This window comes from Pogonomyrmex barbatus, unplaced genomic scaffold (assembly GCF_055798465.1).
Source record: "Pogonomyrmex barbatus isolate J1 unplaced genomic scaffold, ASM5579846v1 scaffold2, whole genome shotgun sequence".
Lineage (NCBI taxonomy): Eukaryota > Metazoa > Arthropoda > Insecta > Hymenoptera > Formicidae > Pogonomyrmex > Pogonomyrmex barbatus.
Genome location: NW_028297116.1, coordinates 419709 through 444365, shown reverse-complemented (window position 1 = coordinate 444365; position 24657 = coordinate 419709). Strand labels below are relative to the sequence as shown.

General features: G+C 28.0%; 1 protein-coding gene across 4 annotated transcripts; it reads left to right on the top strand.

The window, feature by feature from the left end:
• Positions 1-707: 707 nt before the first annotated feature.
• LOC105425958 (uncharacterized) lies at positions 708-23909 on the top strand. Of its 4 annotated transcripts, none has more exons than XM_089075906.1 (13): positions 708-1151; positions 8428-10921; positions 11340-11434; positions 11965-12094; positions 12391-12494; positions 15416-15593; positions 16081-16324; positions 16469-16640; positions 16726-16852; positions 17015-17188; positions 17463-17545; positions 17959-17997; positions 18568-18709. In XM_089075906.1, exons 2-12 carry the CDS (start codon positions 9068-9070, stop codon positions 17978-17980), a joined length of 3183 nt encoding a protein of 1060 aa, XP_088932032.1. In that variant the 5' UTR covers positions 708-1151; positions 8428-9067; the 3' UTR covers positions 17981-17997; positions 18568-18709. The 4 variants fall into 4 exon arrangements, with proteins under 4 accessions (XP_088932032.1, XP_088932034.1, XP_088932035.1 ...); XM_089075909.1 differs by lacking the exon at positions 708-1151 and having other exon boundaries at positions 8655-8839; positions 8930-10921; XM_089075908.1 differs by lacking the exon at positions 18568-18709 and having other exon boundaries at positions 17959-18429.
• The last annotated feature ends 748 nt before the right edge of the window (positions 23910-24657 follow it).

Sequence of the window (24657 nt, the reverse complement as noted above, 5' to 3'; positions counted from 1 at the left end):
AATCAAGAATCGACTGTGTATCTTTAAACAAGATGAAAATTACAAAAGTAAAGAAATTTATTAACTTTCAGTCATATAAAAATGTAGATATTCTAATCAATTTCCTTACTTTTGTAATTTTCATCTTGTTTCAAGACAATTATTGAATAAAATTTCGACACAATCGATCTCCAAAAGGTTTATAAGCCTTTCTTACAGACACTTTCATTGATAAAAGAGGATTCAAAATATATTGACCATTTAATTAGTATATTTTTTTAATATAAAAGAATATACTAATCGAACACAAGAGCAAGTGCTCATTTTGATTGAAACATTCTTTTATATTTAACATAAATCTAAGAGTAGACTCCAATCAGTGAGCGTTCATCGAGCATTTAGTGAGCTCTTGTGTTCGATTGATCTTTTCTTCTAAAAAGATCTTTTCTTCAGTCTTTTACATTTAAAAAGAATATATCAATCAAAAGCGAAAGCACACTACGTGAGCAAATGTGCTTCTGGAGGCATCCAATGAGAGCTTTGCTTTTCCGGATGTCAGGCGGAAAAGCAGAACTCTCATTGGATATCACTTATCGCGCCCGTCGCGTCCAATGTGCGAGAGGAGAGGAAATACATAGAGAATTTATTTTTCGAGATTGGCAGCCCTGAGTCTAAAGTTTCACGCTTCCGTCACACGAGGCCTCTAAAATCAATTCGGAGTTACTCCGTCACTCCTGTCGCGACCCTTAAATCTATTAATATTATATCTATGGTAACAGAAGTTGGTGTCAAAGGCTTACGTTAGCGTGCTTTTCATGAGTTCGGTATAGTTTGATGCAATGATATGATATGGTGGGCATTGAGTGGGGAACATGTACAAAAATGTAGCTCAGTGTAATTAAGTAATGGGACAATGCGAGTGTGATCGTGTTTACGTTCTGACTATATCGCGCGTGTTTAGATAGCCTGATTATGTGCCTATAATAGTTTACCTTCCAAAGCAATGTAGACACGACGAAATAGTCAAGGAAATCGTTTCGAGTGTTGATCAGTGTTACTTTCTATGCTTTTTTCTGTCAATGTCATACAAAGTTACAAAATGTGAAGCATACGAGGATGTGAAAAAAGGATGAAGAGTTCTTTATGGCATAAAAATCTACTACACTCCAAGGGTGCGCAATTTTCCAAATTTTATATTATTAAATTCCTATAATTATTATTCGTTTCGTATTTATATACACCTTATAACACTCTCTGTCTTTTCTCAGGTTCTCGCATTTTTTTCATTCCTTTCTCCCCCTCCTACCTTCCCCCTCTTTTTCACCCTTTCCATCTTCTCCTCTCCTCTCTTTCTCCCTCTCTCGTCTTCTCTTCTTTCTTCTCTCTAGTTTTTTTTTATCACCTTTTCTATTCTTTTTTTCTCTGTTTCTTTTCCCTTTCTGTTCCCTTTACTCTACATAATACGATATATAAATAAACTTTTAGCTATTTACGTTTTTAATTCTTCTCTACATGTATTAATTGTTATTTCATGGTAATAGTTCATAGCTTCATATAACAGATAATTATAAGTTTTATCTACACTTTATTTTTAAACTTTTAAATTTTTGAGAATAATTTATTAAAATTTAATTACAAGTACTAAGTAATCATTAGACAAATGGCATTCTATATAATAATTTCTGTTGTATTTTTTCTTCCATTATAGCTATTCATATAAATTTAAAAACAAAAAAAACAATTGAAAAATTATAAATTATTACATAATGTAATAGAATATTATTATGAAAATTTGAATCAATATTGAACATAATTAGAAAATGTTTATTAAGAATTATATATTACTATATATATTTTGAATAATTATAAATTTTATTTTTATTTGGCTGATTAATTGCTATTATTTTAAGCACAATCTTTTTAATTATTTAAATAATTAATCTTTTAAATTAAATGAATTATATTCAAAATGCATGTACATACATACAGTCGTGATTATTTTTCATATATTTTTCATATATGTATCATAAATTTATATCAGTATTATATGTATATTAGTGAATTATATATATTATAATTCTATCAGTATTTTATGATGATATTTGAAAGCAAATTGATAACTGAGGACCAATATGAATTTAAATAAATTTTTGTTGGAATTGTTCAGTTATTTTCTAGATTTTTACTATAAAATTAATTTAAAAGAATATAGTTAATAGTTAAAAAAAGATTCGGGAAGATAGTATTATTTTAGTATTATTTTATTTATTTTTATTAATATAAAAAAATTCAGTTCTAAAAACATTTTTTATATTTTTAAAAATTAAAAAAACTTTGCATTTTTTATAACAAAAAATCGAAAATGAAAAAATGTGCTAATTTCGCGAATCTAGTACGATAGTTTTCTCTTTAATATACAAGAAGATAATAAATATCAGTGACAACAGTTTCTGTCAATTCTACTATTCGAGTTTTACTATTGAGTATAATTTGAAAAAAAAATTCCAAGAATTATCAATTTTTCACACATTTTAAATATACCTAGTATGACACTTCGAGAAAAAAGTGCCGCGCTCATATTACCGCTTTTTGAACGACTAATATCTCATAAACTCTAGATTTTTTTGACACTTTTATGTCTAAAATAACTAGAGAGGAATCATATTATGTAACAAGAAATATATGATTCTATTTAAAAAAATTGCGACCATAAAAAGATATTGACAACGGCTTCATCCGCGAATAAATATCAATAATGTAATCATATAGTTCCCTCGAAATCCTACAACTTTTGTCTGAAACATTTTTCACGGTAATCAGTTACAAATTATTCGAGGTGACAGTTCAAATAAGACACTCTATACACACGCACGTCATTGACTTAATTAGATTAAAAATATATCTAGCAAACATTCAAACATTGATAAGATACAAAATATATATTTTAAAAAATTACGTATCGATCAATCGTCTTGCAACTCATGAATCATTGGCACGTACATTTAGCGATGAGCCGCTATCATGTCTCTTAAGATTTAAACCCAATTGGGCCTTTTTTTAAATACAAGAAACATAACTATCGACACAAATACGTTGGCTAGAGTAACAATGATAATAATAATAATAATCGCGATGCTCCTTAAATATAAATTTCCAGATTGGATCTTGCGCTGAAATATCTTCGCTTGTAGGCGATAATGCATATAGGAAAAAAAAAAATAATAATAAAAATAGTTTTGCGTAAACCAAAGAAGTACTTTGGACCTCTTTCATCATTTTTGTTCATCTAATCGCTTGATTATTCCATGGAATTGACCATTTATCTTTAAATTTGTCAACAAGTAGGATTAGTTAATTATAATAAAGTAATCGATCGATTAAATTAACCGAAGAAAAGAAGAAAGATGAAAGAGACCCTAAGAATTTCATCGGTTTGAAATCTGATTATCTCAGATATTCGCAACGAGGCGACTCGCGTATAGACACATAGGTCAGTCGTGAGACGGCACATTTAGCGCGAGCCACGAGCATGTCTCCTTAGTAAATTAAATAAAATGTTGAATGATGCTTTAATTTTCGTAATTTTTTTTCGTCGCTTATATTTTTAAAATTTATTACATTTTTTTTTCTACATTTATTCCTTTAAAAGAAAAATTAAAACATTAAAAAATACGCCCACATACAAGTTTTCGAAAATAATATTTATTTATTAATGTAACAATCATCGGTCATATATTATAATATAATAATCATGTATGTGTGTGTGTGTGTGTGTGTGTGTGTGTGTGTGTGTGTGTGTGTGTGTGTGTGTGTGTGTGTGTGTGTGTGTGTGTGTGTGTGTGTGTGTGTGTGTGCGCGCGCGCGCGCGCGCGGTGTGTGTTTATCTTAATGCGACACCCAGACGCATCGACTTTTTGTATGTCAATTCTTGATCTTAAAACCGTTTTGATATTAAAAAGCAGTAGGATTATTAAATATATTACTTTAATAAATTGTATTTTACATGTATTGTAATTGTATTTTTCAATATAAATATTTGAATATTTTATCATATTTTTTCGATTTAATCTAGAATCTGAAAGATAGACGTAACGTTCCTTGGATTATTTTATATTTTCTCACGTTATTTTCTTATGTTCACGTTTTCTAATGAAAACAAGAATAATACATAGTCAAAAAGTTATATTCCATTACCACTATTAAATTTTCTAGCTGGAAAAACTCTTTGACGTATGCATACAGATGTGAGAACTTGAAACAATGGGCACTTTATAAACATAAACCGAGTATCACTTCATAATATCCCGTCTCAACGTAAACATGCGTACAATATCATCTTTTAGATGAATCTTGTACTTTTATCTGATTTTGCGCGATCGGACTTCCACTCCAATTTTAATCATATACAATATAACAATTTTACACTTAGCATAAAATACTTTCTTCTTTAGAAAGGGAAAATAAAAGAAAGATTATTTCAATGTACATGTTTGTGGGTTACGCACCGTAGTCACGCAGTCTCATTGCCAAATATGGCTGGCCGTGATATTCTTAGCACTTCTCGACTACGTACGACACTCGACGGAATCGCCCGACAAGTAATACCTATCATCGTCCACATCTTCCTCCGTCTTCCTCCGCTTCCGTCGCTTTCGCTTTTCTTTTTAATTGTTTCGCCAAGATTTTCTTTTCGGTAAAGAATAAAAAGGGAAAAACTGCGTACAAGTCGCAGTCAAAGAATCGAACGTCGTACGTTGGCATGAAAACTTATGGATTAATGTAAAATTATTACAAGTTAAATTTATGATAAAAGTACGTCAGAAAGATATTGGCTTTGCAAATAGATATTGGCTTTGCAAGCCAAATAGAGCAAAGATTAATTTAAAAAGACAACTTAAATAAAAAATAAAATTTTTAAAAGAGGACTAAAGGCATACAGTGAGGCTTACTTCCACAAAACAAGAACAATAGTACTTTTACTTTTAGTTTTTACTAGAATAGAGAATATAATATAAGCAAATTTTTTCTATTTTATTGATTGATGACGGGGTTTATGTGCGATGACGATAAACATTTTTTTTCCAACCTTTTGCTTGTTTCACGTGCGAAGCAAAGGAGCGAACAGCGACTAGTTTGTTACCACGATATCAGCCCTTTAACGCCAATTAGGCCATAATTAATTGATTGTCGAGAATAGCCAACGAGATTATTAAGGTCAGTAACGGTAGTTGACCCATAGAACGACGTTATCATAGTTAATATATAGTTTCTCCGTGAATTTTTTTTATTATATCTGCAATTTTGCACGAAAAAATAGGATATTTATTAACTTTCGAAGTAATATTTTTATTATAAATTTACTATTTTTTTGTAACTAAATTGATTAACATTTAAACAATAATAAAGAAGAAAGACATCATAATAATAAATATTTAATATATATATATATGTATATGGGTCTCTTTGTCCAAAAAAGATTCAGTTTATTATTCAAGAATCATACCTAAAAATAGAAAATTCTCAACGATTTATTTTTGGAGAATATTTCTCTGTGAAATATTAATAATAAAATATACTATTATATACTACTTATATTCTTTTAATATTAACAAAAAGGAAACATTTTATCCGGAAATATGAAAATAATAGCTGATAAATAATAGCTGAAACGTAAAAAATCGTGGATGGATTCCAACCGATCATCGACATCTGCTGTGAAACAACATCTATGCCAAGAAGGTGTTGCTTTGCATCTGGTGGGAGATCAAGTCTATTGTAGGGTACATCGACATATAGCATTCAACTTACTTGTTTTACGCAATAAACAGTAGAAATCATAATTATTTATTACATATATATAAAATAATTTCAACTTTATGACATTTCTACATAGCAGTTACACACTTAAAACTTGCAATTGTATTAAGAATGTTGTTGTACGAATTTGTACAAATACGCTACTGTTCCCCTTCTTGTCAGACTACATTCAACCAATAAGAAAATAGTAGACAGAGAAATTCGTGTTTATATATTTACTTCTCTCTTTCTAGTTCTGTCAAAACGAAGAAAGATTAAAAAAATTTTGTCGTATGTTCCGTCCAGTATTATATGTTGATGTAATATATTATGCGTATATTAAATTTATTAAAAAGAGTTAACGAAAACACCAAGAAGATTATTATTAAAGACGATTGGCCGTGGGTAAATTTTCGTAACTATTAAGTGGATCCGGTGAATTTGGAGATAATTGAAGAATATAAAAATATTGTCAATCGTAAATATAGATATAATTAGTTTATAACGTATATTAAATTTATTATTTATTATTATAAATATTTCATTCAAATAAATATTCATTATAAAGACTCACTGTTCTGAATCCTCTTTTATCGATAAAAATATCTCTAAAAGTGGCTTATTAGCCCTCTAATTGGCTGTGAGCCATTTTTAGAGACTCTTTTATTGATAACAGAAGATTCAGAATATGAGTCAAAATAATAATATTATTGTATATTACTTTTTGACTTACTGAACTAGACGGAATTATATATATATAAAAATACATATATACCTTCCTGCAATCACAGAACATAAAGTAGACGATCTTGTTTCCAATTGGCATAATATTAAAAATTTTAGAAGATTATGGATAAATTTTAAAAAAGAATCTTTGAAATATATTCAATAGAATAGAAATAGAGTAGAGAGACTAGATAATAATTTGAATTTATAATTTAAACTTAAATTTATAATTTAGGCATTAAATATTTACATTCCTCCAAAATCCTCCCCTCTCTCTCTCTCTCTCTCTCTCTCTCTCTCTCTCTCTTTCTCTCTCTATCTCTATCTCTATCAAATTCCCATATATAATGCTTATTTTTTTTTCTTCTCCTCTCCATTCCCTTCATCCCAGCATATCCTTACCAGATTTATTTCCCCCTCCTGCTAACTTTCTCCTGTATTTCTATGTTCTTACCCCTGCCCTTCTCTTTACTTACCTTTTAATATCTGTGACCTGTATATCCTAGTGTATGTCTATACATTCCTAGAATCGTGTCTGTAAAGTTGGCACTCTATTTTATAAATTTTTAACGAATAATAGCAGTTTCAGTAGCACTTTTTATGTCTACAGTTCCCGATAAACATTAAACAAACAAGTTCCACATTTTTAACATAAAAAAAAATAAATCTCTAGAAGTGCTAACTTTTAGCACATCTTCCTCTAAAACACAAAAGGCAATCAAATGTTATGACATCCGTTAAGAGTTCCCGAATAAGTCTCAGAATAATTATATGGCACTTTACGATAAAATTTCAACAATTTACACAATTTACACAATTTCGAATATTTAGCAGCGCACTTCGCGGAAACGTCATGCTAATTATTTATCCCAGTTCCAGCGATAATTCTAGCAGAAGTTTATATTTCACAATCATTTTTTAGACAGAGTTTCGATGTCCATATATTTTAAAATAATTTTCTAATCTTAGAAGCTTAGAACCTGCTAGAAGCCTATCATTAATTTCTCATTCACTATTGCGAAAATCGTAACATGGCAGAACTTTCTGCTGACTTTAACCCAGTTTACACGAGCCATGTATCATTAATTATCAAACATTCTGTAGCATTCGACGATAAATGGCTTGCGTGAAGAGCATGCTTTTTTAAGTCTCTTAAGAAGTCTCTAAAGAAAAAAAATAAATATTGTAAAACTTATTTTCTTACGTACTCATATCTATTCCTAAAAGATGCTTGTATCGGAAAATGTACTTTATCGATTATTACTAAATTAAATATTTATAATTACCATGACAGTAGATACATTCGAACGTAATGGTGAAACAATGGAATAAGTTGGAATAAATAAAACGGACACTCTCAGGCAATATTTCGTGAACTTTTTATTTTTCAGACTATTTGTTTTACCCCAATACTTTTATAATATTTAAAAGCAGAATATTTATAATAATCGATTTATCGTGTATGTATATATTAAAAAATGCATCTTATTTTAAGAAAAAATATAAATGCACTTTTCTAATGCACATTATTTACGATAAATGTATAAGATAAACATTATTACGTTGCTTTTTTCTTTTATCAATTTTTCTATCTTCAATGAAATGAAGTAATAATCCATTGCAATTACACGACTTATATTGTATGTTGTAAGTTTCATATTATATTTATGTCATGCATTTTTTTAAACATATTTTTAACACAAATTTTTATCGCACAAAATATATTTAAAGCATAAAAAATATATTTTAAACAAAAAAATGTTTATGATTTGATATGATATTTTAGTGTTTCAAAAAACCTATTTTATTTATTTTGATACGAAATAAACTTAATAATTTTCACTTTGTATATTTATTATTTATAGTTATTTTATTAAATTTATACATTATACATTAAAATTGATTTATTTTGATTATTTTTTTCAGATTACCATTCATCTACACGAGTATAGTTACACTTTAAATTCAAATTCTTTCATTTCAACCGTGTTATTAATTGCCAAGCTATTAAAAAATTTTAAATGATAATTACGTACACTGACAAGAAGACATAAATAAAAAAGCATGAGGATAGTATGAACATAAAAAAAGAAGAATTAATGGATCATGGAGGAAATATTTTCTAAAGTAATTTGTCTATTATGGAAAATGAAATCCTTGCGCCAATCGATCAGCGATAACAATTCTGCAACGATCCTCAAGAATAATTTCGTCGCTATTATCAGCTGATATAACAGAATTACGTCGATTATCATCGTCATCATTGCCATCGTTGGGATTGTCAGATCTATGTGATTTCTTTGTATTAGCAATCGTCAATTCAAATTTTTCAAGAAAGGTGCACTATCCAAATCGAAATGTTTGTCTAATGAAGAATTTACGTTCAATATATGATTAAATGAGTAAATTTAATCCATCTTGATTCCAGTCAACACCGTGCCTATTTGTAAGCATCCCGAGCAAGTATTCCCGAATAAGTATTGGATCAGTCCAATTGAGCAGTCAAGTGGTGAATTTTTTATTTTACATTCATTCACAATTGCATCAACGACAACATTTCTATGATATGGCTGCTACAGCCAAGCATGATTTATGTCGAAAATTTCCTGCGGAATCCGTTTCTGGCGAAGAAGACATCGCCGCAATCGCCAAGCAGATTAGTGATCATGCAGAGGCGATTTATCAGACATGGAAAAGCCGTGGATTAGCACCGACAGAGATCTTAACTTGTCACAATAATACAAGTGCTGTTGATCAATTTGACAATGCATTGACACCTTATAATTCACCTGCTGCCGGGAATGTGACTGGAAAGAATATTGGTGATACGACTTCACCATTGTTGTCTTTTGAACATTCTTCCCCAACAGCAGTAGATATATTAGTCCAAACACCGAATCTGGATAATAGCAATCTTGAAAAACTAGTCAATAATTTTGTAGTAGAAGATAAAGCTAGAATAGCTGCTTCCAAGCAAAGATCACCATCTAAATCGTTAACGTCTACTATACAATTTGCCTTGCAGAAATTTGAGAGAAATTCTATGCAACAACAACAAACAGCTGCTACTACAAAGAATAACATAACTACGGTTGATAACACGAAGAAATTGGCAAACGTTTTGTTGTATCCTACCTCGTCATTTCTCAATAAACCATCACAAATAGTAAAACCTCAAGCCCCTACGAAAATACCCAGCTCTCATCATTGCGAAGTCTTCCTGGAAACTATTGAAACCACTTTTCCAATCAATTTAATATCTTCCAATACAACGGTACAACAAAAGAGACCCGCTAGTACACTAATCGCATCATCGTCCACTAATCCTTCGTTAAATATGAATTCATATTCAACAAATTCGGGTTTGACAACTTGGCCATTGAAAAATAAATTAAACGATGCCCAAAAGATTGCGAATGTATCTTGCTTGTTACCCAAAACTCTCCAGCAAGAAGATATTACGAAAACATTGTCAACGCAGGATGAGAAGAGGTCGGTTGTAACGGGAATGAACTCGCGATGTGCGTATCTTGACGAAGTCGCACGGGAGGAAGAAAGACTGATAAATGCTTTAAAAACAGGTGCTGTTATCACCGAAGAACCGAAAAGGACAATGGCATGTTTGAATAATAAACAGAAACCTGCTATTAAACAAGAAAAACCAAAGGTTGAACCAATCAAACAAATTATTATCGGAAGCCATAATTATCATAGAAATAACTCGGCAGTACCTAATTCTGTGGCAAATATAATCAATGTTGGTAATGTTGTCACTGCTACTATTACTAGTACTACTACTACTACTACTACTACTATTACTACTACTACGACTACTACTACTACTACTACTACCACCACCACTGTACCCATTGGTCATAGCAATCGTCATTTAGTCAACGAAACAAAATTGCTTAGCAAAGATGATCTATCCGCTATGTCGGCAGTTGACTATGCTAAAGTCAGGTACCAGGCTGCTCAACAAAATCCGCTTACTCAACAGCGACTCGAGGAGCAACGTGCTTCCAATCATACGCATAATAATTCCACTACAGAGCAATTGGTTTCCAGTGCGAAAACGAAATTTGAAATGGAAATACGTAAGGATAAGGACATTAAGGATTTGGACAAAGATCCAATAACATCCAGATGGGGATCAAAACTTACTTCTTCACGACCACGCCCGGAACAAAGTGTGCCTCATCCAGAATTGACTAATCAACAAAAGCAACACATAAGAACAGCAGCAGCGACAGGAACAAGTAATAATCCCGTCAGGCCATTCCTCACTAGAGGCTCCGTAGCGGAACGTGTACTCATTTTCGAGAAATGTCCAAGCGAGTTGTTGTTAAACAAGCGCGGTCCACGGCAACCAGCCATTAATACGTGGAGAAGTGGTCAAGAAGTGCAGAATAAAGCTCAGGTAATTTTTTTAATTTTGAGTTTAATTTTCATTTCAGAGAAATTTGTCAGTTTTTCTTAATTATTTAATTATATTATTTAATTATTTATACATATATATTTATATAATAACGTTGATAGCGTTGATAGCGTAAATACGTTGTCGATTAAACCTAGAATTCAATCGGTGAAATTGTTCTTAATTGTTCTTATAAAAATGTGAGTGCCGCTTATTTTAACACATACACGCACACGTATGCGCGCACCAAAAATACACGCGTACTCACACACAAAGCCACTGATGGTATCTCGCCGCCGACCCAAACGAATTTTACTATGAATGACGAATTTGATGATGAGACAGTCGCTAAATCAATTAATTTTTAATTAACTTTTTTAAATTAACATATTTTTAAAAATTTAACTTGCATTTTTTTCAGACTTATTCGAGAGAAAAGACTCAACAAAAAAGTTTACCACCACATACAACGTTACAAAGGCAAGTGAAAGCCAATAGGAATGTTCAAATACCAAGGTATGTATATAGTTGCATAAAAAAACTTTAAAAATTAAAAAAAGTGAAGATTATATCGTGTTCATATAGTGTTGAGATATTTATATAAAAAAACATTTTATAATAAATATTTTATAATAAATATTCGATTATATTGTCACAGTGGTACATACTGATTTTTAAACTAGATTATTGGTTACTTAAAATCATCTTCACATGAATTTAAAGATTAAAAATTCATTTTTTAAGCATTCTGAAATCATAATCTTAAACACCTAATTTCTGAATTATCAATGATTATATTTTTTATTAAAATTAAAATATAATATAAAAATTATTGCAAAGTAATTTCAAATTCTTTTACATTAATTTTTTTATTTATTTTTTTGTTATTTTCTTCAATATGTACATTGATTTATTATTCTTTAAAAAAATTCTCTAAAAATATACAATATCTCGGAAACTTTATAAGCCTGTATTTTTATTCTAACGTGATCCGATAATCAATAAATCTATTCGACTAATTTTAAAATAATATCGTCTTTTTGCAGATTTTATTTTCCAGGAGGAAAGCCACTTCGTCTATCACAATTAGAGACAATTGTCTCAAATATTACTACGGCTTTTCAAAGTTTACCGAGTTGTCATGTTTCTCGTGCACAATTTCATATTATCACGAAGGTTAGAATTTATAAAATTTTTAATTGAAATAATTTATTTTTTCCCAGTTATTATTTTTAGCAATTTATCTTAGTAATAAAAATAGTATTAAGAGAGAGTGCAAAAGTCATTGATATTTTGGTTATTTTCAAATGCACTCTTTCACTTAACAATGCAAATATATTCTTATCCTTTGTAATTATACAGTATAGGCTTATAATATTTTTAATATTTTATATTGTATCTTTGTATATTTTATTGGAAGCTTAAAGTATAAATTTTTGTAACGTTTTTTGTAACGTCAATTTTTTTATTAGGCTTGCGACTTACCTTTATATTGGAAAGTACCACTTTTTCTGGCAGCAGGCGGTGAGCAAAAGGGATATGTCGAGATGAATGTCTTTCTAGAATATTGGAAACAGTAAGAAAACACAATCAATATTTATTATTAAGAATATTATATATCAAATGAAATCGTGAATATAAAATTTGAATTTCTTTTATTTTATCGAATTTTCTATACTTTATGCAAGCTATTTTTATTATAATGGTTGTCACATGATTCTTTAATTACAGAATAAATCACACATATACACACATACGGGCACGCGTGCGCAAAATGATCGGTATAAATATGTATAAAATTTATAAAGGCATAGAAACTGTTTATGTTCAAACAAGGAGTGATTGGTACAAGAAGAAGCATTTTATAAGCTGTAGTACAAACATTGTAAATGGAAATGTGAACAAAATTTCAAAATTTTCTGTTTTCTTTTCTTTTTTTTTTTAATAGAATTATATTTTTTCCTACAAAAAATAATTTCTTATCCTAATAGATTTTTGTAATCATTTCCCTCTAATGATATATCAATTTTAAAATATCATATATATGTTTATGTATTATATATGTTGGAAATGAGGAAGTAGGATTTGAAGATTTAAATAACTTACTTTCACAATTATATATATTAATTTCTAAGTTTTAATTTTAATTTTTGATTTGATATTTTGTTTTTTGTATGTTTTATTTTTTTTTAAATAAATATATATTTTTTATATATTTATAAAATATATATTTAGTGATATATAATTATGTGATATATAATTATTTTAATATCGGAAATAATTTAAAAAAACTAATTTTATTTCTGAATCCTCTACATTCCTATTTAACGTAATTTTTTCATATTTTATTATTTTTGCAGGAGATTAAAATTTATATTACATATGCAATGGACAATATAGTTTTTTCAATTAAATACAATTCCTTTAATTAAAATAAAATAAAATTGTAGGATAAATTTTTGCAACAATCAAAATATTATTTTATAAAACACATTGAAGTAACATTTTTGTTTAACAATTTTTTACATACATTTCATATTTGATCTCTTTTTTTTTAAAAGGCAATTTTTTTATCGTACATAATATATTTTTAATTTAAAAATGTTTTAATAACAATCCAAAAATTATGAAATATATTTATGTTATGTTATATTTTACTCTTCGATTTTTTGATGATGCGTGTTTTTATTATACCGTTATTTTATATATCATTAAATTTCCGTTTTATATTATATAAAACGGAAATTTAAAATGCTATGCTGATGCGGTGTAGCTGAATATAATTTTTAAAGATTAAAGTTAGCTTCCAATAAAATTGGAATTAATAAAAATGTCGAAACAAAATTAGAGAAAGATATAATCTATTGAAACAATCGGCAAATTTAGAAATTTAAGGTATTATTTTGATCGGAGATAGCTTGAGATATTCTTCAAGACTTGAGATATGTGGAGCAACAACCAAAAATCAAGATCAAAAACTATAACATTCCAGAGCGTTAAGGGCGCTCAAGAGTAAAATACCTTAATATCGTGTTGTACAATAATTGTGTTGACAAAATTGAATGTTATATCGATTTGTATTAAATTGGCAATTCAGATAATATTATCTATAACTATAAATCCGAATTTACGACATAAAATCTGAGAGCAAAAGGCCGCGTTCAAGAGTGAAGTGCCTCTAATATATGAAATCGAAGATTGTATCAATTTGTGTGTAACTAGCACAGGTTAGATATGTATTTGTATGCTATATGAATAATTGATATAACAATAAACATTACTTATATATTTTCCAAATTTATTTTTTATTGTAATCTCTATTATTATTACTTCTTAAAAGTAACGCCTTAGTATATTGTCAGCACAATTTTGCACAATCAAGAAAATTTAAACAATTGCAAATGAAATTGATCTAAAAAAATTTTTTATTCTATTTTTTTATATTATACAGATTTTGATATTCGAGAACAATCAAGTAGTACAAACTTATCACGATTTAGCACAACTCTCAAAATAAGTTAATTCTAAAATTGGGAGGGGGAACAGGTCAGTATGTCGGTAGACTGCCAGCAGATTTGATCAGAATATGTCAGCAGACTGACATCAATTGTGTCCGCATTCAGTTTATATTCTGTAGAACATAATACTAGGCAATAAATTGGTGGTAGAAATCAAATAAAGTCTGCTAACATGACCTACTGGAGATTGGCAGCAGAAACCGAGCAACCTCTGCTGTTTTATAATCATTTAAATTGTTGCATTATTGGCATTAACAAATATTGGAAAGTAATTTTTCTCTCTTTTATTTTAAGAAAATATAAAACTTAGTGTTTAAGTTATAAAAAGAAATAGTTTATGTATTACAGACTAGATAGGCAGGAAACGGCGAGACTCACCGTAACGCGTAATGGGTAAGCACTTCACGTAAGTGCTAAGGCCCTATGACGACATCGCCCCTGTCCACTCTTATACTCGACACATGATTAATTGTTTTCTTTAACAATTCAAAAACTAAGCTTTAAATAAAGTTTCACCAAAGAAAAATCGTTTCAGAATTTGATCAGAAATATATTTTGTAAATTAGACGGGAATGTTTTGAATCATTCTGTATATACAATAATAACAGTAATAACAGCAATTATTTTTCAAATATAATTGTTAATTTTTTTGCAAAAACACAATCATGTCTTGTTAAGACATATATAAGAGATATGCAAATAATACAATATATTTGAATTTTAATTATAAATTTCGAATATATATATATATATATATATATATATATATATATGTATATATGTATAAAATCAATTATATACAAATCTGGGACAAATTTTACACGCGAAAAACGAACGCAAATAATTTTGCAATATTTAGTGACAGTACAAAGTTTGCTTGCAATTTCTGCCATCAAGTCGACCTGTCGTCAGATTGCATTACCTGCTCGACTTCTGCCATCGAGTTGGCAATAAATAGATTTTGAATTTATTTTTGCAGATTAACAACTACTCATCATGATACAGCTAGTAAATTCATCAATATTGTTACTCGGGGACTTCGAAACAGTATATTACCGGAGGATTTAATCCCACTCGTACAGGACGTAGTAGAAACGCATCCAGGATTAACATTTTTAAAAGAAGCCACAGAATTTCATTCCCGCTACGTACATACGGTTTGTATACAACACTATCTCATTTTTTATTAAAATTTATTATTCTGTTATCGATTTCTATTAAGATTAAATTGTGTCAATTTGATAATTATCATATGAACATGAGAGGAATAAGTTCATATTGTTCAACGTCTAACTCACATTTTTTAATACGTTCTTTTTGCAATAAATAAACATTTATCATAATTAAAACTCTAAAATTTAAATTATTCATATATTTTTTATAAATTCATATTTAAATAGGTTAGAGCTTTTATACGTATTTTTTATACGCTTTTATACAATATTGTATTATTTAATTAAGATCTTAAAGATGAAGAAATCAATAATTTTGAGTTAAAATCAATAGAGCCAGCATTTTAATTTAATTATTGATTTCTTTTTATTTTTAGAAACGGTAATTTTTAATTGCAATCGATAAAAGAATTTTTTACGATGGCATATAAGCTATAAAATGCAACATTTATAAATATTAAAATAATTGCAGGTGATTGCTAGGATATTTTATTGCGTAAACCGAAGTTGGAGTGGCAAAATTTCAATTGCTGAATTAAGAAGAAGCAATCTATTAGCGGTAATCGCTGTGCTTGAACACGAGGAGGATATTAATCAAGTTACAGCATACTTCAGCTACGAACATTTCTACGTAATATATTGCAAATTTTGGGAATTGGATCGCGATCATGATCTCTTCATAGATAAAATGGATCTAACAAGACACAATGATCATGGTAAGAGAACATATTTTGTTGTTAATTAAATATATAGTATACATCAATTTATTTAATTTGAGTTAATTTTTTTTGTTAATTTGGTTTATCACTATTTTCAGCAAGTTTGATTTTTATGTCAATTTGGTTCATCACTATTTTCAGCATTATCGACTCGAATGATAGAAAGGATATTTAGCGGTGCTGTGACGAGAGGTAGTAGAGCAAAAAGCAATGTACAACAAGTAGAGGATAAGATGAGCTATACGGAATTTGTGTGGTTCCTTCTTAGCGAGGAAGACAAGAATCATCCAACTGCCATTGAATATTGGTTTAGGTAATTATTTTTATTTTAATCATAAAAGACGGTAGGACTTGCTTGTATCCTACAATAGTTATGTGTTATAATCTTTCATTCGTAGATGTATGGATCTCGATGGTGATGGTTATTTATCGATGTATGAATTGGAATACTTCTATGAAGAACAACTACGTCGAATGGAATCGATCGGCCTCGAAACATTGCCTTTTGAAGATTGTCTTTGTCAGGTAATATCAGAATTATGAGTGTATCCATTTTTAGTATTTGGAAATTTTCCATGATTTTATATTTTTATTTGAGATTTTTTAATAGTATAAACTGAAAAGTATAAATTAAATAAAATGCGACAATAAAATGCAAACACATTCAAAAAACGTAACATGTCTCAGATGTTGGATATGATTCGCCCGGCGATACCAGGCAAAATATCGTTGAATGACTTGAAAAAATGTAAAATGACATCTATCTTCTTTGATACTTTCTTCAATTTGGAAAAGTATCTAGATCATGAACAAAAAGATCCTTTTGCCTCAGCGAGAGACCATGATGCTGATGGTCACGAAGTACGTAATTTATATTTATCTTATTATTTTCCAAATCCAATTTTATTACCTTCAAGTTTTATTTTAATTTAGTATTATATTGAATATATTATTTTTACGTTTATTTTAAAACATTTCGGAAATGATTTTTAAAGTTGTGATTATATTTTCTACATGTAATTTATATATGCATAATGTCTGAATAAATTCATAATTATTGATATATTTTATGTAATAATTTTCCAATTTTTTTTTTAATTAATGTAATATAATAAATATATATTTTTCTTTATAGCTCTCGGATTGGGATCGATTTGCAGCAGAAGAATATGAATTATTGGTTGCCGAAGAAAATGGCAATGATCAACAAGAGCAAATGTAAGTATCATTTAGATGTTTGAATATAAAATTATAAATTTATCGCTAGGCTTTAGATCGAACATTTTAATTAAATTTTGAACACGTGATACTTAATATTCGACTAATTGACTATAAATATAAATATAATATTTATATTTTACGTGACTAATCTTGTATTATTTTAAATATTACATATAATTATCATTTGCAAATAAGATACAGAGAAGCCACGCTTAGAGACTTTTTTTATATTTTTTCATCAAGACTTGAACAATCTTTTTGCAAAGCCCTAATAGTAATATGTATATAATTCAATACTGGTTCGCGTTTATTGCATGCATTGTAGATAAATAGATACACTTCATGTCTTGACTAATAATTTATACTTTCTCTCTATCACGATCATAATGATAATGATATATTTCTTGCAGGCTGTGTGATGATGAAATATAACCATCATCTACAGCTAAGTAAGTAAAATATAAAATAACATGGTAACAAGATGCATGTATTTGTACATAGTAATATATTAAATTAATATTTAAGTTTATTTCTTATTTATTTTATGTTTTATTTAATGAAAAATATATACTTATTTTCGCGAATTTTATTTTTTCACTGGGATTTTATAGATTACTTTTTAATATAGTTTTACAAGATTTTATTATAACTGTTTTAATATTGTTTGATCAATACAAGTAATTTATATTTTGATTGGATAGAGTTTTTAACGTATTATTAATTTGCTTTTATTAATTAACTAAATATCTAATTAGATAAATCACTCTACTGGATGAACTCTCACTCTATACTCTATATATTATTAATTATTGATTAATATTTATGTTTATAATATATATTTTTAATATATTTTTTACAATTAAGGTTTTGGTATTCTAAAATATACATATACAAATATACGTATGAAAATTATAAAAATTATAAAAATTTTTTATAATAAAACATATAACTTTGAAAAAGATTATTTTTAGAAATAAATATATTTTTTTCATATAATCCATTATTATGCTTGCTCGCAGGTCACACAATAATGTATCATGGAAATTATCACCAAATATGGACATTTTATTAAACGAATCCATGGATGTGACCAAAGATACAAATTCATTAATAAACTCTTTGGATATTCATGCACAACGATCAAGACATGATGATATTGGCGATACTGATACTGACGATTACGCTGACAGCGACAATTAATTTCTCAACTTCTCTTTCAATAATATTTCTAATAGTTGGGAATAGAAGATACAAATTATTATTGGATAATAGATCTAATTTCATTCCAATTATTTCTTGCCACAATCACGGAACATAATACATTATTTACATATGAAACAGGTTTCATACAACCGGATTCTGTTCAGAATACTATTTCTATCAAACAATTATTTTTCATGAAAGAATTGCCATCATCTTGACAAGAAGACATCTTCCTCACAAAGATTAAATAAGTTTTGCATAAGATTCTTAAAATAATTCTGTGTTTGTATGAGCAAAGAAAATTTATATTTTAAGTGCTCATACAATAGACATATTTCTTGTAAACAATTCTTCAGCTGATAATCATTTTGCTATCGGCGACATAATAAAAGATCGTTAATTCCAAGTTAGATATATGTAATAATTGTATGCAATATTCCGACTGTATTACAGCGATATCATGATTAAATCCGTCATATAATATCAGTCCACTTGCTTGCGTTTAAAATAAATGATGAAATATGATGCTTTGAATGTGGAAAATCGCTAGTACAATATTTGCTAATAATGGCACTGCCATAAAAATGCTATATTACAGGAATGTCTAAAAGTTTGATAAATTACTCATTCCAATTTTTGCAGTGATTGAGTATTACTTAAATGGTACTCATAAATATTCATAAGTACTCAAAAATGTTCGCGGTAATGATAACGCGAGTGTTAAATTATTTCAATTAATCGGCAATTCATTAAAAAAAAAGCTTCAAAAATTAATATTTTTCGTAATTTCTTTGAATAAATTTCTTTAGAGTCTTCCTAGTTTCTGATTATAATTGATTAAAATCCCGAATGAAAGATATAACCGATATTTAGAAAATAATAAAACTGTTACGATGTTACCGAATTAGAATTTATTAGTTCACTTATATAGTTCACCATGTACATACTATTTTTAAATTTTTCCTATTGCGATAAACTCTACATCTCTTTTTCCTCTGCTATCGTTTATATAACAGAATTACAATTATTTCTTTGATAATTTTTTAGAAGACATATGTAATGTTCATCTTCCACATACTTTTTTTATTTAAATACAACAGTCATTTATTAGAATACGCGTGCACGTACACGCATGCACACGCGCGAACGCACGAAAAAGAGTTAAAATATAATTTACAAGGACAGAAAGAGAGTGTATAGAAAAGTGAATGAGAAATACTACAATATTTTTTTCTAATATTTTTTTTGTAAGAAATTACAGTTTTTATAAAAATTTGCTAAACACTTGGCTGCGTATATATTAGCTAATTATTTCGTCAACATTTAAAAATATACATGGCATAATCAGAAATATCACAATAAGCTGTGTGCGTACGTGAGTGTGTATGTTTTATAATATTAAATATTATTAACATAATAAAAAAAATTACATATAATTAACATTTTCTCCATTTTTTAATTAATTTTTCTCAATCATGGCGATTGGAAAATTCTTTATAATACTTATTTATAGCAGAAATATTGTTATCACAAACTTCCAGTGTACATAACATTCTCTCTCTCTCTCTCTCTCTCTCTCTCTCTCTCTCTCTCTCTCTCTCTCTCTCTCTCTCTCCCTCCCTCCCCCTCCCCCTCCCCCTCCCCCCTTATTTTCTTCTTTCGCTCATTTTCTCACTCTTTACTTCTCTTCTTTTCTCTCTTGCATGTCACTGTGATAACTTAATATATACTAAGAATTAAACAAGATAATAGAATTAATGGAAAGTGTATCATACTGTTATCAATGTTTATAAACACTAACCAAGTAATAGACGAATATATTAAATTATATTTAACTACATATTTCATATATTTTCAAAATGGATTTCCTTGAAAATGATCATTTACACAAAATAGAATATTATATTACTGTTTTCAATCATTGTTACAGAAAGATCATTTATTTTATTATATTACGCTTTATTTCGCATAACTACATATTGCTATTGTATGACTATTTCTATAAATTTAATGATAGAATGTTGATTACATCATTATATTTATAAGATGATTATATTTAAAAAATGCTTTTGTTTTTTAATCACGAATTTATCTAAATAACATTGTTTTTAAGATGTCTTCTTTGATGTCATTGTTAAATGTTTTATAACAAAATAAGAATTAAATACATGAAAACGCATTGACAAGGAAAAAAGTACGAGATAGAAACTAAAGTCATTTGATAAATTGATACATCAGTTATTTAATATTTAATATGTATGTACATAACTGACAGAACTTTTTGTCATTAGCAGTTTTATTTATGCACTCATTGGTGATATACTGATTATCAGGTTCTCTAATTGGTAATTCCATCTTACGTTCTTCTCTTTGTTAACGCGTTTCCGGAAGGTGTTGCCTTGTCCAGGTAGCAAATTTTAACACGCCATTTGGACGTCGAATACATGTTCATACTTATACGTCAAATGAACAAACATGACAATTATATGTCATACAAGTATATAAATATAAGTCATTTTAATGACGTCTTACTAAAAACACATATCATGTCACACTGTCATTATATTTTGATTCTGTACTCTAATGCTTCGCAGATAGCCGAATGCTATGAGGTTGCTGTCATGTTGCTAATAATCATTGAAGCAACTAATTTTTTTCTTTCTCAAGACAAAGTGAGACAGCATTAAAGCTGTCGCATTGAACTCACACGGTAAATTCTAATGGCAAATTGATAGCAACCACAAATTCCCGTTTTTGGGGGAAGACTAGCCTTTGGACGAATCTCCGACTTTTGGTCGAATTTCCAGTTAATCACTCTAAAATTTTGATGACTTTTAGAGAGAGGAATGTATACATAGAAATGTAAACATATATATTTTTTCGATTTTCAAAAGGAAATTGGCAAAAAAGAGCTTGTTTTGTTAATGATTAATATTTATTTTTTTAGAAAAAAAATATGATACCAGCGTAACGTAATGACAACAATTGTTAGCATTATGATAACAGGTAACAGTAACGTAATAACAATTTATTAGCATTATGATAACAAAAATGTGATAGAAATTTTGCTTATTGTGATGGCATCATGTTAGCATCGATTTACTACTCGCAATAAAATGATTTGTAATTTGGCAACAACTCGTGATTAACAACTTATTGACTGCAAATTGAAGGCAACTTGATATCATCGGTATATCATCACAATTAACTTCGTGTTAAGTCGAAGCACCAAATAATAGTGGCAAATAATGATTAGAACGTTTATCTTGCGAAAGTAAATGTAACATGACCTCATGACTGTAAAGTATAGTTAGAAATCTAATTTTCTGTTGTCACATTGCGACAGCAGAAATATGTAACACAAATGTAACATTATATCAAGTACTGATGTCAGAAACACTGGACAAAGCCTTCCATCGTGTGTTTCTCATTTTTATGAAATATTTAGTCAACAGTATAAAAAAAGAACAATTCATTCTTCTAAAAAAAATGATGCTAATGGTTGTCTGTTACGAATAATCTCATACGGATACTCATTACTTTCTGCTTAAATGGCAGTGTATTATTCTTTTGTGGTAAAATTGCTAATTTTAAATTTTCCTAATTCAGTTGACTTCCTCTAAATTCATGTTCTCTTCTTATTATTCTTTTCTTTTACTTACGTTCAACACATGATCGTATACTTAAAATGAAAGGTAAAATATGCAATATTTTTATCCAGCATATATGCCACTTAGAATAAAAATGAGAATGAAAGAAAAGCTTAGAATAGAAAATATGCTTAATCGCAATGAGAAATCTCTCTAGAATAGATGAAATTGACTAATCTTCAAATCTTTGTATTTTTATAATACGATAAGATCAAATAATCTCTCTATTTTTAACATGTTTTCTCAGTTTTCACTTTTATCCCACTTGGCATATGTGCAAAAATATTCTGATCGTAATTTATGTATAACAATATTTTTATTTTATGCTAAGTAACAAATATAATTATATAAATGTTAAAAAAGAAGCGTTAAGAAGATGTGTGTAAATTGTTCGATTTCGGCGTTAAAAATCAAGGATACGGCAATTCGACTGTATTATAAAAGCAATTGTAATCATTCGATATCGTTAAGGTTCCTGGTTCCTCATTGCAATTGTATTATGCATTGTTAAAAAACAATATAAAAACTTTTCTTGTGTCACGTTTGCGTTGAAATAATAACTTTCACATATTGTATAACTCGTGCCCTAACAATTAAATTTATCAAATACAAACTTTACAAAATTTATACAACTTGACATAGATCGGTGACATAAAGTCACATATTTATCAGTTATCTATTTATTCTTAATAAAATGCTGATAATTTGCTTATTAAAATATAAATTAGTGAAATATCTTTAAACCAGGAATCTTAACCATTTAATATATAGCATTATATAATAATAGGAACTGCATTTACTATTGATTCGTATTGCCATAATAGTAAAAAAAAAATTAATTTATTCGTTGCTTTAATTAGAAATATAAAATAGCTAGCATTTTGGCAAATTTGTATAGTAGTTTGATATGCTATGAATCACTTTAATAAAGGATTATTGTTTCTCTATTATACATAAGTTGCTGGATGCCACTAAAGATGCTAGTAAATTAATTTTAGTAAATCTTTTATGTAAAATAATTTTAATTTAACGTCATATGTTATTTATGTATATATACTGAACTATATTACGCAATGAAACAATTTTGTTAACTGTTCAAAGACGTAATCTACTTTTTTGCTCTTATAAGATATTGTTTTTTTTTTAATAGATAGTACATGAAAATTCTTTGTTATAAATATGTATAGCATTATACACTATCTCTATATTATTGTATATTTTCGTTAAAAAATAAGGACAATAATGAATAACACTTAATTATTAACATGATGGCCATATCTTTGATTGTTGTATTTATTCATTTGATAATATTTTATCACTGTTTTAACAATGCATTGTGTGCCTACTTGTTTGTTTTGAAGATTTTGTTCAAATTGTTTGAATATCTTTCGTGTGCACACGCGCATTTTGTGTACACTGATACATTTCTATGCCATAGGCAGCTATATATGTATAGTATATCTACATATATATACACACGTCAGTATATAAAATATGATTAAACCATATTTGTGTTTTTATTAAATGTTTATTACATTTTTTTATCACATATCGATATATTTATTTATATATTTTATTTGTGCCTTACAAAAGAAAGTAGAAATTTACAAATAAAAATAAATAAGAAATAAATATAGAGAAATATTTATATTAGCCTGATATACCCTACTATTCTTTTCCTATTTCTAATATATATATATATATATATATATATATATACTATTTTATTATAAATATTATGAAATTAAGAAGAAAAGCATTCTCTCTCTTTCTCTCTTTTAATGAAGTAAATATTCAAATTAAGAAATAAATAATAGAATACACATTTGCATAATTATTTATACAAATATAGTAATTTATTATTTCTCCATTTTTATACATTTTGAGAGGAATAAAAAATTGAGTATTTTCAAAAAAATAGACTAAGTTGGTATATATATTCTATAAAAATTTAATATCATTTACTATTTACTAAAAAATATAAAAATGTAATAAAAAGTAATAACAATGAAAAATAATTTACTTACCATTTTATCTTTAAAAATAAAACAAAACTATAAATAGATAGTAAAAACCAGAAAGTAATGGATTAGCATATCAGTAGATATGAACGAAAATGAATTTGAATAAACTTTACGTAATATCATTAATATTAATCATTTATAATCCAATATATCCAATATATCCAATATATAAGCTTAACATTTTTGTATTATTTTCAATATTAATTTTTAAAATATGTTATTAAAATACAGT